The sequence below is a fragment of the Lepisosteus oculatus genome, chromosome 13, assembly GCF_040954835.1.
Source record: "Lepisosteus oculatus isolate fLepOcu1 chromosome 13, fLepOcu1.hap2, whole genome shotgun sequence".
NCBI lineage: Eukaryota > Metazoa > Chordata > Actinopteri > Semionotiformes > Lepisosteidae > Lepisosteus > Lepisosteus oculatus.
Genome location: NC_090708.1, coordinates 3,855,655 through 3,874,787, shown reverse-complemented (window position 1 = coordinate 3,874,787; position 19,133 = coordinate 3,855,655). Strand labels below are relative to the sequence as shown.

The following is a 19,133-nucleotide window of genomic DNA, read 5'->3' as shown; positions in this document are numbered from 1 at the left end:
CAATACAATGCTCGTTACAGTAAAAAGTAAAAAGAAATGTACTGTATAACAGTGTAATACCAGACATTGTGCTGCTGAACACTCTGAAGCGCTGCCATCTTTTTACTGATTGACATTTATCTCAATTTGTTTCTATGCTGTCACCTTCCTTCTTAATTGATTTGCTCTGTCAGTGTCATATACTGTACCCCCTATTTGAACTGGCCAAGTGCTTCTGCCCATCTGCAGGCACATTACAATTAGAGATGATCTATTTGCTCCCTGGGCAGGCCTGCCACTCATCAGCTAATCTTTCAATATAATTAAAGAAATTAAAAATCTTAACATCCTTAACTTGGATTATTGCCCTTTTAGATTTTAAATATCTCTTGTTTAAATAAAAGTTGATTTGTACACATGTATTTTAACATACTGCATATTGTTCAGAAATGTGAAAGTACATTTTAAATAGACTATATTGCTTCAAAGATAAGACGTGTCTAGATTTTTAAAGATGCACAAGCACATAAGCCTTTATTTCATATTTGCTTAATCTCGGCATAGTACAAAGAAATTCTTTACAGCTGTATACGGTGTATTTTGACAACAAAAGGAGAAAGTAAATGTAAGACCAAAAAATGTTTGAGTGAAATGACAGCAAAAAAGAAATAAATATACCTTATATAAACTGAGGTTTAAATATTCGGTGCAGGAAATTATCTCTTGGACTAACATTACTTTCCACACATGTTGCAGTTCATCAAAGGCTATCATCAGTGACAACACTATACAGCAACAGTATTCACTGCTGATGTCCTGTCTGTGTTTTATTTTGGTTAAAAAGACATGCAGTATTAATGGCTTTCTGGACAGAAGTTCCAAAATTTAAATTATAAAGTAGCCTGGGTCCCCCAAGCCCTGTCACAAAGAATTATGTTCTTGGGTAGCATGTCTTACAAAAGAGTTTAATCGTATTTAATCATGCTTCTTACTGATAAAAATAGGGAAAACTAATAAAATATTGAATATGCAACAATTGTAAGAACTAAGTTAGAAAATCATAATGTGCATACTTTGATCTTTTTAGAAATAACACTAGATAAATATGCCATACTGTACATGGTTTAAATGCTATACAGTAGATTTCATATGTATTGGAAATTATTAATTTCAGGGAAAAGAAACAAGATATACAGTACCTGTACAGTACAAGGTGCAATTTCCATATTATGAAGAACCCAAGACAGAAACCATTTTTAGTGATTGAAGCAGAAAAACAATTAAGAATTGTTTTAGTGCTGACTGGCCTATCAGTCTATTTCCCAAGTGATTTAATTTAGTTATTGCAGTCATAAAACAGATGAAATAATCAGATGTGAGGTAATTGCCTTTGTCTCATGTCATCCCAGAACTGATTTAAACATCAAACCTTTGAGAATTCCTGCAAAGGAGCATCTGAACTTTGCTTCATGTTCATCTATCCACCCCTGAGACCTCCTGCAAGATATAAGAGACAACATGTATCTGCAAAGGAGCATTCACTGAGCTACTGTACCATAAACGTTTTCAGAATGCTGTTGCAAGCAGCTGTTGCAATAGTGTTGGCCCCTTTTGCATTGGCAGGCCAATTTAATTGCAGGCTTCAGGGAAGAGGCGTTGCTCCAGATATAGCCAGTGAGAGAGACATCATGCTTGGTGGAAGCTTTGCAATTCACAGGCGCACAGTGGAGCAAACATTTCCATTTACTGATAAACCAGAGCATCAGGGATGCAACAGGTTTGTTCATGTTTCTCATTCAAACCAGTTTTAAAACTCATATTTAAAAAATGCCTTTCTTAATGCATTTTTTTGTGGTGTTTTTTAATGTGAAGATAGAATGTTGACTTAGTACAAGCATGCGTAATATGAACAGTGACAATTTTTTTGCATACATTATTTCTAGTTTCAACTTTGGGGAATTTCAGTCAGCACTGACCATGATCTTTGCCATTGAAGAAATAAACAACAGAACAGATCTTCTTCCTGGAATTTCCCTGGGCTATAGAATCTACGATTCATGCTCCTTACCTTCTGCTTTGAGAGCAGCCATGGCTCTGATGAATGGAAATGAGGAAACTCTCTCTGACAGCTCCTGCTCCAGACCAGCTGCAGTTCAAGCTATAATAGGAGATTCAAGATCTTCATTTAGTATTGCAATTTCAGCAACAGTTGGACCTTTTTCCATTCCTGTGGTGAGAAATCTACTACTAGCAATTGATAAAATGTTTGACTAAATTCACTCCTATTTCATGCAATGCATAAAAAAGTCTGACGTGCGGTGTTCTGATACCTTACATTTACCATTAAAGTTTTTGTCTTTTATGTGCGCAACATTTTGATTTTTCTCATTATTCACAGATAAGTCACTTTGCTACGTGTGCATGCCTCAGCAATAGAAAAATATTTCCTTCATTCTTCAGGACCATCCCCAGTGACTATCATCAGAGCAGAGCCCTGGCTCAGCTTGTGAAGCACTTTGGATGGACCTGGGTTGGGACCATAAGAGCTGACAATGATTACGGCAACAATGGGATGGCTACATTTGTGGAAGCTGCCTATCAGGAGGGGATCTGTATTGAATATTCAGAAGTCATTCACCAAAATTATCCTAGAGAGAAAATTCTAAAGGTCACAAAAGTAATAAGAAAGAGCACAGCAAAGGTTATTGTCGCTTATATTTCTCAAGGAGACATGGCTGTTTTATTAAAAGAGCTGTTCCTTGAAAATATTACCAGCCTGCAGTGGGTAGGCAGCGAAGCTTGGATAACCTCTAGTAACCTTGCCACAGCTGAAGGTCACAGAGTACTGAGAGGAGCAATTGGCTTTGCTGTCATGAATACCAAAATAGATGGATTAAGAGATTTTTTAATGAATGTCCACCCATCCCAGAATCTAGGAAATGCTCTATTGAAAGAGTTTTGGGACACCGCCTTTAATTGTTCCATGACAAATGAAGACAATAAGATGAGTAGAAAACCTTGCACAGGGTCTGAAAATCTAAAACAGTTAAACTACCAATACAATGATGAATCTGAACTGAGAATCTCCAATAATGTATATAAAGCAGTGTATGCTGTTGCACACTCTCTACACAATCTGCTGCAATGCAAGAAGGGACAGGAGCCTTCTTCTAATCGCAGCTGTGCTAAATTAATTCATATTGAACCATGGCAGGTAAAGTTGATCGTATCTCAAAACAATACTAATACTTTTTTGTCACATATGTGGTCATATCTAGTAGTAATCCCAACACATCTATTGACACAGGTGGTTCAGTACCTAAAAAGCGTGAACTTCACCACAAAATCAGGAGAAAAAGTCTCTTTTGATGACAATGGAGACCCAGCTGCTAGATATGAATTGGTGAACTGGAAGGTTGTTAATAATAGCACCTTGCAATTTGTGACTGTTGGTCATTATGACTTTTCATTGCCAGCACACCGTCGGTTTGTCCTGAATCAGGCCAACATTGTTTGGGCCAATGGTGAATGGGAGGTAAGACATGAAGGTGACATGTTTTCAGTAGGCAGTAGGAGTGACCTTTGAGAGGTCAAGCTTAAATCCACTGAACATGAAAAAAATATCAACCTGAAGACTTAGGAAATTTACATGTAAAAGGCTCACCTGTTCAGCTAACAAATATAGTGCTATATGGTACTGTATATAGTACTGTACCAATGTAGCATCTTGTAACCTTATTTATACATACTGAAATCTGTTTTTCCCTTACCTAGAACAAAATATATTATCTCACATACTGCATGTTTATATACAGTAAATAGTGACTTTGTGTGTATACTGTATAGTTAATAGTGACTTTATTATACCTGATATCTACAAGTTATACTGTATCTGTTACACCTACCCTATCTAGAAGCCCAAGTCAGTGTGCAGTGAGAGCTGTCACCCAGGCACTCGAAAGGCAGTTCAGAGAGGAAAGCCTGTGTGTTGCTATGACTGCATACGGTGTGCTGAAGGAGAGATCAGCAACATTACAGGTAAGCAGGAGTGAATGCACAAAAGAAAATTCTACATTTCCTTCATATTCAGAATATATAACTAATCAACTTGACTAGCAAAAATGTTTTTTTTTAATTAATGTAAGAATTTGTAAGAATGTAAGAATAAAATCAAAAGCAAATCCATATGAATTAAAACTACAACAGATAAATAATAATACATGGGAAAAGCTTTAATATTCTATAGTTTTGAATATTTCTGTTGTTTTCTTGCAGATTCTAATGATTGTATTCAATGCCCTTTGGAATATTGGTCAAATGACAAACGGGATAAATGTGCTTTAAAAATAACAGAATTCCTGTCCTATGGAGAAATCATGGGAATATTTCTCATGGCTTTTTCATTATTTGGAGCTTTCCTAACCATAGGGATATCTCTGATTTTCTTTAAATATAAGGACACTCCCATTGTCAAAGCCAATAACTCTGAAATGAGTTTCCTTCTGCTCTTTTCATTGACACTGTGTTTCCTCTGTTCACTTACTTTCATTGGCCAGCCCTCTGACTGGTCCTGTATGTTGCGTCACACAACATTTGGGATCACATTTGTCCTGTGCATCTCTTGTGTTCTGGGGAAAACAATAGTGGTGTTAATGGCCTTTAGGGCTACACTGCCAGGCAATAACATTATGAAATGGTTTGGCCCCACACAGCAGCGGTTAAGTGTTTTTACTTTTACACTCATACAGGTCTTGATTTGTGTTATTTGGCTGACAACAGCACCTCCTTTTCCAAACAAGAACATGAAATCCTATGCAGACAGAATCATTCTGGAGTGTGACCTGGGATCTGCAGGTGCATTCTCTGCTGTGTTAGGGTATATAGGATTCCTCTCTGCCATGTGCTTTGTACTCGCTTTCCTGGCTCGGAAGTTGCCTGATAACTTCAATGAAGCCAAATTCATTACATTCAGCATGCTCATATTCTGTGCTGTTTGGATCACCTTTATCCCAGCGTACATCAGCACTCCTGGAAAGTATACAGTAGCTGTGGAAATATTTGCTATTTTGGCTTCAAGTTTCGGGCTGCTGTTATGTATTTTTACACCAAAATGTTACATTATTTTATTGAAACCAGAAAGAAATACCAAAAAACTTCTAATAGGTAAAATGTCTTCTAGGTCACTCTAGCAATTGTACTGGTATATTTCAGTTCACCTGTGTAAATTATAAAATGTCTCTTAAAATATTTTGCATTTGGCATCAGATTTCGCTTTACTATTTTGCAAATTTGTACCAAAAAGTTGCATCATTTTACTAAAGCCTGAAATAGATAAATATATGCATAAAATCCATTCAGTTTCTATCTAAAAGAGTAATAATTCATATTCAGTAAAAGTAATTTTCAATATGTATGGATTACATGTCTTTACATTTTAAGTAGTCTTTAAGTTGCCAAGATAAAAATAAAATCAGAGTGCAGTGTCTTATTTCTGTCTGCTTTATAGGTTGAGACCTTTATTTGATAAATTTGCAGAAAATAGAATTCCTCTGATTGCAATTATTAATAAAAAATAATAAATCATTGCAAATATTGACATTTTAACATTTTAATTTGCCCATGCACAAAAACATAGCACTAAGTATTTTGAAAAAAAAAAAGAATAAATGGTACCCTGTATGAATACAATATATGTTTCTTGTCCCTCTCTTATTTCCTCGACTTTTCCCTCTAGCTCCAAATTTTTGCAATCAGTCTTTGTAGCCTGAGAAGTAATATACAAATGCTACCTTTTCCTCCAGATGTTTTTCATTACGTTTCATGCATTTTTAACATCGTTTCAAAAACTTTAATCCAATACTAAAATAAATATTGATGCAGCCCAAAATATACCGATAAACCATCCATGCATTTTCTCATCTCAGGTGCAAGGTGGGGTACACCCTGGAAGGGATGCCAGTCCATTGCAGGGCACACACAGACACAACACAGACACGCACACCCTCACACCAGAGCCACTTTTCACAAAAGCCAATTTATCTAACAGTATAGTTTTGGGTGGTTGGTGGAAACAAGAGCACCCAGAGGAAACCCAGACAAACACAGGGAGAATAACAAACTCCGAACCGGCGGCACCCCGGGTCTCGAGCTGAACCCAGGCCCCAGTGCTGAAAGAGCAAGGCAGCAATGCTGATCCCTGCGCCACCATGCTACTTGCAACCCGGTGTCCTTTTTACAAAAAATAAGTCACGTGACATAAAGCATACTAAAGCACTGGCAATTTAAAGCAGAAAGCAGAAAGCACGGGCAAAAATGTTGACAAGAAAAATGAAATATTATTTTTATTGAAACATTCCCCTAACCTGGTCATTAATCTGTCTTTGGCAATGCCTTAATGGACAGTGAACTGAGCACGCTGCTTCACTGCTACCTTCAGGCGTAAGTGATTTATTACCAGAAGAGGGCGGATGATCTTCCGATGTTATCGGCTCCGTTTGCTTAAAGATCCTATCATGATCGCAAACCCCTCCTCTTAAGGGTGCTCCAGCCCTTCCTTGTTTTCTCCCATTACCTGCACCTGTTCCCTATTTCCATTCCCCCTTAAAAGCCAGACGCAGACTTTACTCCTGGTTCCTCATTGAAGAAATGATACAATAATACAACAATACTATACAGTACATACAATATAGTCAGTACAGTCAGTGAGAAGTGCACTAAGAAGAGTTGCTTCTTACCGTACAGCATAATATACAAAGAACAAACCAGAAAAGTACACAAAAAGTTGTATTGCACATTATAAATATAAATGTATTGCGCAAGTCCCTGGCATATATTGCACAAAAAACAGTTGTAGGTGGGAAAAGCCAGATGTAAACAGAGAGTTTACTGTTCAGTCCAGAAACAGGTCAATGTCAATATTGCCTCTGCCCAAACACACAGTGGATGCGATGTCCAGTCTTATGGCAGAAGGCAAGAATGACCTCCTGTAGCACCGTGGCCTATTGCTGAACGTGCTCTTCATTCTCACAGGCCTGTCATAGAGGGGATGGGAGATGTTGTCCATGATGGCCTCTAGTTTGGACACCATTCTCCTCTCAGACACTACCTCCAGGGGGTCCAGGTCAGACCCAATGACAGACCTTGCTCTTCTGATGAGCCTGTTCAGCCTGTTAGCATCCCCCGCTCTAATCCCAGAGCCCCAGCATACATATGCATAGAAAATGGCGTTTGCCACAACCGACTAATAGAACAATATAGAATCTTACTACACACATTGAAGGACCTGAGCCTCCTCAAGAAGAAAAGTCAGCTCTGATCTTGTAGATGGCCTCGGTGTTCTTAGACCATCTAACATCGATGTGTACTCCCAGGTACTTGTATGATACTTTTAAATCCTTAACTTGACAATAAGTCAATAAGTTTTTTTAATACATTGATTAATTTATGCTGAAAAAAACAGATTAATAAAGAATATTCTTAATAAATGGGAAACTGTGGGAAAACATTATGGGAGATATAAATGTATGCACTTTCACAAATAGTAAATAGTATACTGCAAAATATTGATTAACTGCTAAAAGACTGGAACCACTATAGTATGTAAATATTTTTTCTCGCAAACAGGATTAAAGCTACAGTTTTCAAAACATAAATACTTCTAAAATAATCATGAAATATTTCTATGATCTCAATGAAAGCATTGTATGAAAACAACATGCAGATTTTTTTCAGTTTTGATTCAGATTTAATTTTTATTGCTTTGTAATAGCTGCACTCATTAACGAGATGTTTTTATCAGAAATTAGATGACTGCTTTTGTCTTTACTATGCTTAGGGGATTTCAAACTATGCACGAATCAAGCCTTAGAGAATTCCTGCAAAACAGTCTGAACTTCAGGCTTAACTAACCACCCCTGAGACGTCCCACACAACATAAAGACAGCACATCGTGGAGTTATAGTTCAGACCACAAAGATCTTTTCTCAATCATTACAGGATGCTTTTGAAAATAGAGCTGTTGACTTTGGTCATTGCTCTTTTGACTTCAGCAGAGCAGCCTATTTGCAGAATTCAAGGAAGGCCAGTTTCACCACAGTTATTCAGCAAAAGAGACATTATGATTGGAGGTGTTTTTGCAATCCATCGGCGTTCTACTGAAAAAGTCTTCCCATTTACATCCACACCAGAGCCTCTGGAATGCAAAAGGTTTCTTTTTCACAATCAAAATAGTTTTTAAATTAATATTAAACACAACTTCAGGCTCACTTTAATATGTGTATATGCTGTAGTACCTAGTTGTAAGATAGTTGCATGTTTTTAAATGTTTTAATTTTTCTGGAATGTAATGCAGCTTCATGAAGAAAATAAGTATTGTTGTCATCTTAATTTGGTTTTGAAAGAAACATTTACTGTAAAATTATTTTCAAACAAAACCAGCTAATTTCCTAATGCATTCTTTTTAGTTTAAACTTGGGAGAATTTCAGTCAGCACAAACAATGGTCTTTGCCATCGAAGAAATAAATAACAGAACAGATCTTCTTCCTGGGATTTCCCTGGGTTATAAAATCTATGATTCCTGCTCTTTACCTTCTGCTGTAAGAGCAGCCATGGCTCTAATGAATGGAAATGAGGAAACTCTCTCTGACACCTCCTGCTCCAGACCAGCTGCAGTTCAAGCTATAATAGGAGATTCAAGATCTTCTAATACCGTTGCAGTTTCAGCAACTGTTGGGTCTTTTTACATCCCTGTGGTGAGTAATTATAAACAGCATTACTTGCATTTGTTTAATAAGTGCTAGATTGTATTCCCTGTTAATGTTTGCAATATGTAAAAAAAGCTTTGGAATTTATTATCCCGATTTATGACTTTATGATTATTATTATTTTCACTACTTACAGATCAGTCATTTTGCTACCTGTGCATGTCTGAGCAATAGAAGGAGATTCCCTTCATTCTTCAGAACCATCCCCAGTGACTATTATCAGAGCAGAGCCCTGGCTCAGCTTGTGAAGCACTTTGGATGGACCTGGGTTGGGGCCATTAGTGGTGATAATGACTATGGCAGTTATGGGATGGCTACGTTTGTGGAAGCTGCACAACAAGAAGGAATTTGCTTTGAATATTCAGAGGTCATTCACCAAATGTACCCTAGAGAAAAAATTCTAAAGGTTGTAGACGTTATAAAAAAGAGCACTGCAAAGGTTATTGTAGCCTTTATAGGCGAAGGAGAAATGACTGTTTTGATCAAAGAGCTGTCATACCAGAATGTAACTGGTCACCAATGGATTGGAAGTGAAGCCTGGATTACTGCCAGTAATGTTGCTACAGCAGAAGGTTATAAACTTCTGAGTGGATCCATTGGATTTGCTGTCATTAAAAACAAAATCGATGGATTAAGAGAATTTTTAACAAATACACATCCATCTCAAGTTCTTGGCAATGGTCTCCTGAATGAGTTTTGGGAAACTGTATTTAATTGTTCACTTACAAATAACAGTGAGACAACAGGAGGAAAGCTTTGTACGGGGCTTGAAAATCTAAAAGAGTTAGACAATCAATACACCAGTGTATCTGAATTGAGAATATCCAATAATGTCTACAAGGCAGCATATGCTGTTGCATATTCTCTACACAAACTGCTTGATTGCAAACAAGGCCAAGGCCTTTTTACAAATTACAGCTGTGCAAAAACAATTAATACTGAGCCATGGCAGGTAAAGCAACCAATATATATCACAGTCCAGTCCATAAACACAGCACTTAATATACATGTTATGGTAAGAAAGTGTAATACGTGTAGTGATATTAATATGTCTTCTTAAACAGGTACTTGAGCAATTGAAAAAAGTTAATTTCACACTCAAAACAGGAGAGAAGGTGTCATTTGATGACAATGGAGACCCCCCTGCGAGATATGAATTTGTGAACTGGCAGCTTAATAATGAGAGTGCCATTCAGTTCATGACAGTCGGTTACTATGACAGCTCCTTGCCAACGGGTCACCAGTTTGAGATGAATAATGTTACCATTGTTTGGGCAAGTGGTCAACATGAGGTAAGAGACATGGGGGAAAAAAAATCCTTTCAAACCAACTTCAAACCTTAGAAATATCATCTTTACACACGATGTGCAGAGTAAATAATTTTTGTTTTCCCTGAAAAAAATTAGATTTAAAGAAGAGGCTATTTCAGTTTAAATGTATACTAAAATGGGAAAATCAGACCATAATACAAAGCCTTTGAAAATTTAAATGTTGGGGACTGTCTTTTCATATTTCACATTTTACAACTGCCATAATTATACATTGCCAGTAGCTTTGTGAATATTCACATGAAAATAGTATGCTTTATTAAAAAGCTTACCTGAACAAATTAAAATATAATTTGAAAATACATTTAAAAAAATGAATAATGTCAAATTGATTCAAATACAATTATGCTACTTTTCTGCTTGCAAAACACATTTGAAACACTAGCAAATGTTGTTTTTATTTTAAATTTAGGCTTTGAAAAAGAAATTCCTTGCAACAGGACACACATGATTCTGTTTCAAATTCATTCTTTGCTCCCCTCTGCCCTGCAGAAGCCTGAGTCCATGTGCAGTGAGAGCTGTCTCCCAGGCACTCGAAAGGCTGTTCAGAGAGGAAGGCCTGTGTGTTGCTATGACTGCATACGATGTGCTGAAGGAGAAATCAGCAACACTACAGGTAAATAGTAAAGAATTCAGGATGGAATAGATTTTTTTCTGTTCTTTCTTTACTGAAAATTTCAATCTAGTAGTAATAATGCAATCGCATGCACCATTCATCATCTACTTGTTCACATTTCTTATATCTCTCTAAATATATATCACTTAAAATCGTATTCTAAAAATTTCTATGTTTGTTGATTTTCTTATAGATTCTAATGATTGTATCCGGTGTCCACTGGAGTATTGGTCAAATCAGAAGAGAGACAAATGTTTATTAAAAAGAATTGAATTCCTGTCATTTGGAGAAATCATGGCAATACTTCTTATGATTTTCTCATTGGTAGGAGCTTTTATAACCATAAGTATTGCATTAATTTTCTTTAAATATAAGGACACTCCCATCGTAAAAGCCAATAACTCTGAACTGAGTTTCCTTCTGCTCTTTTCATTGACACTGTGTTTCCTCTGTTCACTTACTTTCATTGGCCAGCCCTCTGACTGGTCCTGTATGTTGCGTCACACAGCATTTGGGATCACATTTGTCCTGTGCATCTCTTGTGTTCTGGGGAAAACAATAGTGGTGTTAATGGCCTTTAGGGCTACACTGCCAGGCAATAACATTATGAAATGGTTTGGACCCACTCAGCAGCGGTTAAGTGTTCTTGCTTTCACACTCATACAGGTCTTGATTTGTGTCGTTTGGTTGACAATATCACCTCCTTTTCCAAACAAGAACATTAAATATTATGCAGAGAGAATCATTCTGGAGTGTGACCTGGGATCTGCAGGTGCATTCTGTGCTGTGTTAGGGTACATAGGATTCCTCTCTGCCATGTGCTTTGTGCTCGCTTTCCTGGCTCGGAAGCTGCCTGATAACTTCAATGAAGCCAAATTCATTACATTCAGCATGCTCATATTCTGTGCTGTCTGGATCACCTTTATCCCAGCTTATATCAGCTCCCCTGGGAAATTCACAGTAGCTGTGGAAATGTTTGCCATTTTGGCTTCTAGTTTTGGTTTGCTTTTGTGTATATTTGCACCTAAATGTTATATTATTATATTTAAGCCTGAATTAAATACAAGGAAGAACTTGGTAGCAAAAGTACCCTCGAAATATCTTTAATTGAACCACATACAGTATATGCAATAGTGTATGTGAAGCAAACACATTTCTGTGTGGTGCCAGAGAATCCTCATAATTCATCAGGAAGAATAAATTCAATTAATTAAATAATAAAATATAACACATAGTAAATTTAAGTCATTACATTGTTTTCAACTTAGAAATATACTAATATACTACTTGGATTTATTACATTACATTAGTTCTTTGTCGTCAGTAAGTATTATTACATTTGGGAATAACAGAACACATGTACTGTGTTGGGTGAATCTAGTTGCTTGCCAGAGTAGACTGTGGCTCCCCTGCAACCCTGTACTGGATGAAGAGGTTCAGAAAATAGGTGGATATATGGATGTAAAAAACATGTAATCAAAAATGTAGACAAAGTAAATGTCTGTCTGTGATAGTGTTGAATGGTAAGCACCTTCTTCATAAAATATAGATTTATAAGTAACGATTGTACACTATCCTTGACAAATAGCATCCATTTCTTTAGAGGAAATCAGTCCAAATATAGAGGTTTATGGTCTCTATACAACTGATGAATGAAATATACTGAGAAAAACATTTCTATTGGATAAATACCATGATTAAGTGTACTGTACTACTGGGAAAATGGAAAGGAAAAAGTAAACAAGCCACATTATAACAATATTCTAATTAATAGGTAATAAACAATTTTGGTATTTCAAACAACTGTTGTCTTTTATTTTGCTGACAGCCCCTTTTTAATTAAATTGTCAATGCTTATTTGTAGTACTGTATATGATAATGCTTGAAGAGTAAAGATTTTTTATTGTTGCATGCATATTTTAGTAACAACTGAAACACCGATTTAACAATCAATGTAAAAAAAAGAAACATTGAAAATCAGACACCATATGCCATAGTTTAAAAAACAAAAAAAACATGTCAAATAAGGATTGGAAAAATGAACATGTGCTAAAAAAGCATCTGTTAGTAGCAATGGGTCAGTCATTTAAAGTTATGAAGTAGCACTGGTTTATTAAAATAAGACACAGTTTAGACCAATCATGTCACCAGAATCACTACGTCAAGACACATAGGCAAGCTGTAGCATGGCAAAGATACAGTACAAAGCACAAACGGGTGTTTACAAATGGCAGTGGAGATACTTGAGCCTGCTCTGCAAAGACCTGCCATTTTGCTTTACATCATTTTTCAGCTTTAATGGTGCTTTCAGAAGATGCTTTTCTTTTTCACCTACCAGAAAATGTCTATGCAAATTTGAGGTTGCCTAAATTACACATTGGCAATGTCTGCTGTTGCATTCAGCCATATTCTAGAACACCCTTGCAATTCGCTTGCATTAGAAAACAGCCTAGCTTTGAATTCCAGGACCAAGGAGCTAAGGAGGAGGATAAAAAGACTATAACAGTTGATAAACAGCATCAGAACATAATCAGTGAAACCACTTAGAAGCTACAGTTTTGCGACTCAATAGAACACAATATCTTGACTTTATCTCTTGCTGCTGTTTTGTCATCCACTTCATTGGACTGCTCCAGTCACTGCCAAGGGCAAAGACTCCCAAATCAAAACAATCACTGCTAAGGGTGAAGACTCTCAGATTAAAACACCCAAACATGTTTTTATAAAGGTAGCTGACATTTTACTAAACAAATTGTTAAAAATGGGGGGGTTACAAAAATGGTAAAAATCAGAGATTGACCTGGCAGCTTAGTCAATAAGTTAAATAAATGTTCATACTGTAACTCCCAACTGACGTAAGTGCATTTTCCAGAATATACCCGTGCAGTTCACATAATTAGAGGCACATGGATTCTTTGTCCTCTGGCACTGTTTTAGTGAGAGGTGTAATAATCCAGGAACACTTGGTTAAACAAATATTTATTACAATAGTACGTAGTTGCATCAGCATGTGTAGGCTGCAAAGGAACAGGTAAAGGTTAATTCCATGCTGAAATTGAAGACAAGAAACACAATGTTTCGGCTGTGGAGCCATCTTCAAGTGGCACTCGAAGCCAAAATGTTGTGTTTCTTTTGTTCTCTTTTCAGCATAGAATTAACCTTTAATTGTTCTGTATTTATTACAATGACAAGACACAAACCACACTACACACAACAAAACATACAGCACAGAAGTTACTCTTTGTAATCTCTTCTCCTTGTTGCCTGCTTTTCCTTGTTTCTTCCTCTCTGTGCTCTTAATGTGATCTTACTGTACATTGTGTGTGTCTGCAGTGCTCCTTGACAATCATTAATCCACAATTTACCTAGGTACAGTAAACTAAGGTAAGCTTTACAATTGTTTCCGCTCAAGGGATCCCCCTAGATATCAGCAGACATCGTCTCTGCTTTGAAGCTAGAAGTACTTACTCTTCTAAATGTCACAAACTATCTAAAATCTAAAACACACTTCTCAGTCACCTAAATTTGTAACAAAATAATATATATATATATTGCTTCTAAGAGGTAAGCCAACATTTGTGTATATTTTTGGATTTCCACAGGATATGAAAAATGACAACTGGTACAAATTGACAGGATTGACAGTATTTTGCTCTACTTGAAAATGCATCTTTCTGAATTATAGCCAATAAAAATCCTAAATCTATCTTCTTAAAAAATAAGTAACTGTATTTTTAATTTCCAAAATTTATTTTGCTAAAATTTCAAATAACATTTAATGTAAAATTAGGTATCCATTTGACTGGATGAAGTTGTAAAGCGTGGATAATCTAGTCAGACACATTTGTTTTTATGATCTTTAATATTACATCACTAAAAGGAAATGGATTGGAATGTGATGCATGAGATAAATATTTTTCTCTTTCTTTGATATCCTGGGGGAAATTTAAAAATCAAATCTTTGAGAATTTCTGCTTAACTTCATCCCGTGTTTATCTTAGATCCCCTTGGAGCCTCCTGTGCAATATAAATGTAATAAGCTGTAAGGTTTTGTATCATACCGAGATATCCTCATGCTTTTTCAGGATGCTATTGCAGATATCACTAAGGATGATGTGTTTAGCTCTATTCGCATCAGAAGGACAACCTCTTTGCAAACGACAAGGGAAGCTGGTTGTTCCACATTTATTTAAGGAGAGTGACATTATGATTGGAGGGATATTTGCAATTCATAGTGACACACAGGAAAAAATATTTCCATTTAACATAGAACCAGATCCCCTGGAATGCAAAAGGTCAGTTTACAGTATGTTTTTTTTTTCCATTTAAATCACTTACAAGCTGTTGAAAAACAATTCCTTTAATAATTATTTTAAAATAATGATAACTTCTTTGTAGCTAAAAATATAACATCTTTTGTACGAGAAAAAAAAATTAAACACAAAACTTTTTTATCATTTACTTGGTCTTATTTGATATTATGTAGTCCACTCCAAACAACTAATCTACACATTCTTTTTAGTTTCAATTTTGCAGAATTCCAGTCAGTGCAGACAATGATCTTTGCCATTGAAGAAGTAAATAACAGAACAGATCTTCTTCCTGGGATTTCCCTGGGTTACAAGATTTACGATTCTTGTGATTCCTTACCCTCTGCTGTAAGATCAGCCATGGCTTTAATGAATGGAAATGAGGAAACTCTCTCTGACACCTCCTGCTCCAGACCAGCTGCAGTTCAAGCTATAATAGGAGAATCGGGATCTTCACCCACTATTGCAGTTTCAGCAGCAGTTGGACCTTTTCAAATCCCCGTGGTGAGTAAATACTTTCCATGTCTTTGTGGAAGTGATTACCACAAGCATAATGCATAACTGATGGTATTAGTGGCAATATGTGAGTTTATAGATAGAGTGTACATATTGTATAGTGCTTATTTATTTATACTTTTGTTTTCATTTCAGATTAGTCATTTTGCTACTTGTGCATGTCTGAGTAATCGAAGGAGATTTCCATCATTTTTCAGGACCATCCCCAGTGACTTTTATCAAAGCAGAGCTCTGGCTCAGCTTGTGAAGCACTTTGGATGGACCTGGGTTGGAGCTATAAGAACTGATAATGACTATGGTCACAATGGAATGGCTACATTTTTGGAAGCTGCACAGCAACAGGGGATTTGCATTGAGTATTCAGAAGTGATTCACCAAACGTATCACAGAGAGAAAATTCTGAAGGTTGTGGACATAATTAAAAGGAGTACTGCAAAGGTCATTGTAGCCTTTCTAGGTCAAGGTGACATGTCTGTTTTATTAAAAGAATTATTTATTCAGAACATAACTGGTATCCAATGGGTTGGCAGTGAAGCCTGGATAACCTCCAATAATCTGGCAACATATGAAGGCTGCAAGGTTCTTAGTGGATCTATTGGATTTGCAGTCATTAAAACCAGAATAAATGGGTTGAGAGAATTTTTAAAAAATGTCCACCCATCTCAGGTTCCTGGCAATGCCCTCTTAAATGAGTTCTGGGAAACGGCATTCAACTGTTCTTTAGATATCAAAGATAATACAACACTTAGAAAGCCTTGCACAGGTTCTGAGAACTTAAATGAATTACATAATGCATTCATGGATGTATCGGAACTGAGAATATCTAACAATGTATATAAAGCCGTATATGCTATTGCATATTCTCTGCACAACCTGCTGGAATGTGAAATTGGTCCTGCTGCCAATTATAGCTGTGCCAGAAAATTGAATATTGAACCATGGCAGGTAAAGCAATAGCTGTATCTCACTATCCGTTAATCCTGTATAAATTATTTGAAAAGTTTATTTTTATTATATGAAACTGTTCTTTTCCACAGCTACTTGAGCATCTTCAGAAAGTCAATTTCACTACTAAAACTGGAGAGCAGGTCTCATTCGATGACAATGGAGACCCCCCTGCGAGATATGAATTAGTGAACTGGCAGGTTGTTAATGGGAGCACCGTACAGTTCATGACTGTCGGTTACTATGATGCTTCACTGCCAGCAGGACATCAGTTCGTCATGAACCAGGTCAAGATTGTTTGGGCAGGTGTTCAGCATGAGGTAAGCAATACAAAAACAAGTCTGGAAATTTAAATTTGACTGTGCAATGACAGGTTAGCTTTCCTATATATCAGTTTGTAACCTACTGTATGTTTAAAAAATATACTTAAAAAACTACTCTTCTTAGAGCAAGCCAAGCTTGAACGTCTTATCTGTGTGCTAATATTCAGAACAGAATACAGTACTTAACATCCGGAAGGTTTTAATAAAGTATACAGTATGTTTCAGCTGCTAAAGATAATCTGCAAATGCAGTTATAATTGTTTCTATTGCTTTAATCATTAATTTTTTTCTTTTATCAAAATTCTTTTTTAAAAACTTAACAAAATATAGTCTCACATACTGCATGCATATACAGTATACAGTAAATAGTGATTTAATTATACCTGATAATTACTGTACAAGTAATACTGTATCTGTTACACCTACTCTATCTAGAAGCCCGAGTCAGTGTGCAGTGAGAGCTGTCACCCAGGCACTCGAAAGGCAGTTCAGAGAGGAAGGCCTGTGTGTTGCTATGACTGCATACGGTGTGCTGAAGGAGAGATCAGCAACACTACAGGTAAGTGGAAGGGTAATCAAAGTTACGTAGAAATGCCCATTTAGTAACTTAATATTACTATACTGTGTTCTTTGCATTGGTGCCATTAAAGCTACAATATGTCCAGTTGTCCAGTCCACAATATCACAATTGCTGTTTTAAAAGGAAATAAAAATGTCACACTTCCCTTACATACAGTATATTTCTAAGTAGTAGTGCTTTTAAGAAGAACACTGTAAAAGAGTAAGGATACTGCACTTCTCTGCCATGATAGTACAAGTACTAATCTCTTTTCTCATTTTCTTACAGATTCTGCTGATTGTGTTCAGTGTCCTTTGGAACATTGGTCTAATGAAAACAAAGATGAATGTATATTAAAATCACTTGAATTTCTGTCTTTTGACGAAATCATGGGAATTCTGTTAGCAATTCTTTCATTGCTTGGAAGCTGTTTAACCATAGCCATGGCACTTGTCTTCATCAAGTTCAAAGATACTCCCATTGTAAAAGCCAATAACTCTGAACTAAGTTTCCTTCTGCTCTTTTCATTGACACTGTGTTTCCTCTGTTCACTTACTTTCATTGGCCAGCCCTCTGACTGGTCCTGTATGTTGCGCCACACAGCATTTGGGATCACGTTTGTCCTGTGCATCTCTTGTGTTCTGGGGAAAACAATAGTGGTGTTAATGGCCTTTAGGGCTACACTGCCAGGCAGTAACATTATGAAATGGTTTGGCCCCACTCAGCAAAGGTTAAGTGTTCTTGCTTTCACACTTGTGCAGGTCTTGATTTGCGCTTTTTGGTTGGCAATATCACCTCCTTTTCCTAACAAGAACATGAAACACTACAGAGAAAAAATCATTCTGGAGTGTGACCTGGGATCTGCAGGTGCATTCTGGGCTGTGTTAGGGTATATAGGATTCCTCTCTGCCATGTGCTTTGTACTCGCTTTCCTGGCTCGGAAGCTGCCTGATAACTTCAATGAAGCCAAATTCATTACATTCAGCATGCTCATATTCTGTGCTGTCTGGATCACCTTTATCCCAGGATATGTCAGTTCCCCTGGGAAGTTCACCGTAGCTGTGGAAATATTTGCTATCTTGGCTTCTAGTTTTGGTTTGCTGTTGTGTATATTTGCACCCAAATGTTACATAATTTTATTTAAGCCTGAATTAAATACAAGAAAGAACCTCATGATGAAAATGGCCTCAAAGTATCTTTAATTGAACTGCATACACTATATGCAGTGCTGTATGTGAAGCAAACACAATTTCATGTGGTGCCAGGGAATCTTTAGGATTTTTCACTAATATGCAATCCAACTAATACAAATATAATTTAATTATATTAAACCTATTATGTATTATATTGTTATATAATTTTATCTATTGATTAATTATAATTCACAGACAATAACACATTTTATACTGTATAATAAATTAAGAATTTACATTGTTTTCAACTTAGAAGCATTACTTTAAAATATTATTGTTCTTTGTGCTCAATATGTTGCATTTCATTTGAGAATAACAAAACACATCCAGGGTGTATCCTGCCTTGTGTCCATTGTTTGCTCACAAAGTCTATGGCTCCCCTGCAACACCATACTGAATGAATCTCTTTTGGGTGGAATGGTGGAAAACACATGTAATCAAAAATGTAGATAAAACAAATGTCTGTCTGTAATACTGGTGAGTTCCAAAATATAGCTTTGTATGTAATGATTTGAACACCATGTTTGTCAAATAGTAATGTTTATTTCTTCAGACCAAGTAAAGAAATGTATGGGATATACAACAGATAAATAAGATTTTC

General features: G+C 36.4%; 3 protein-coding genes across 3 annotated transcripts; all 3 read left to right on the top strand.

Annotated features, from left to right (window-relative positions):
• The first annotated feature begins 1,956 nt into the window (after positions 1-1,956).
• Positions 1,957-5,490, top strand: LOC138242235 (extracellular calcium-sensing receptor-like). The gene is made up of 6 exons (XM_069197705.1): positions 1,957-2,211; positions 2,378-3,193; positions 3,287-3,514; positions 3,894-4,017; positions 4,255-4,551; positions 5,486-5,490. The coding sequence occupies exons 1-6, from the start codon at positions 1,957-1,959 to the stop codon at positions 5,488-5,490; spliced, it is 1,725 nt and encodes a 574-aa protein (XP_069053806.1).
• A 2,554-nt stretch (positions 5,491-8,044) lies between these two features.
• Positions 8,045-11,793, top strand: LOC138242169 (extracellular calcium-sensing receptor-like). The gene is made up of 6 exons (XM_069197468.1): positions 8,045-8,184; positions 8,442-8,730; positions 8,879-9,694; positions 9,807-10,034; positions 10,563-10,686; positions 10,880-11,793. Exons 1-6 carry the CDS (start codon positions 8,096-8,098, stop codon positions 11,791-11,793), a joined length of 2,460 nt encoding a protein of 819 aa, XP_069053569.1. The 5' UTR covers positions 8,045-8,095.
• Positions 11,794-15,238: 3,445 nt separating this feature from the next.
• On the top strand, positions 15,239-18,747 carry LOC138242166 (extracellular calcium-sensing receptor-like). The gene is made up of 4 exons (XM_069197452.1): positions 15,239-15,500; positions 16,550-16,777; positions 17,216-17,339; positions 17,628-18,747. Exons 1-4 carry the CDS (start codon positions 15,243-15,245, stop codon positions 18,539-18,541), a joined length of 1,524 nt encoding a protein of 507 aa, XP_069053553.1. The 5' UTR covers positions 15,239-15,242; the 3' UTR covers positions 18,542-18,747.
• Positions 18,748-19,133: the final 386 nt, after the last annotated feature.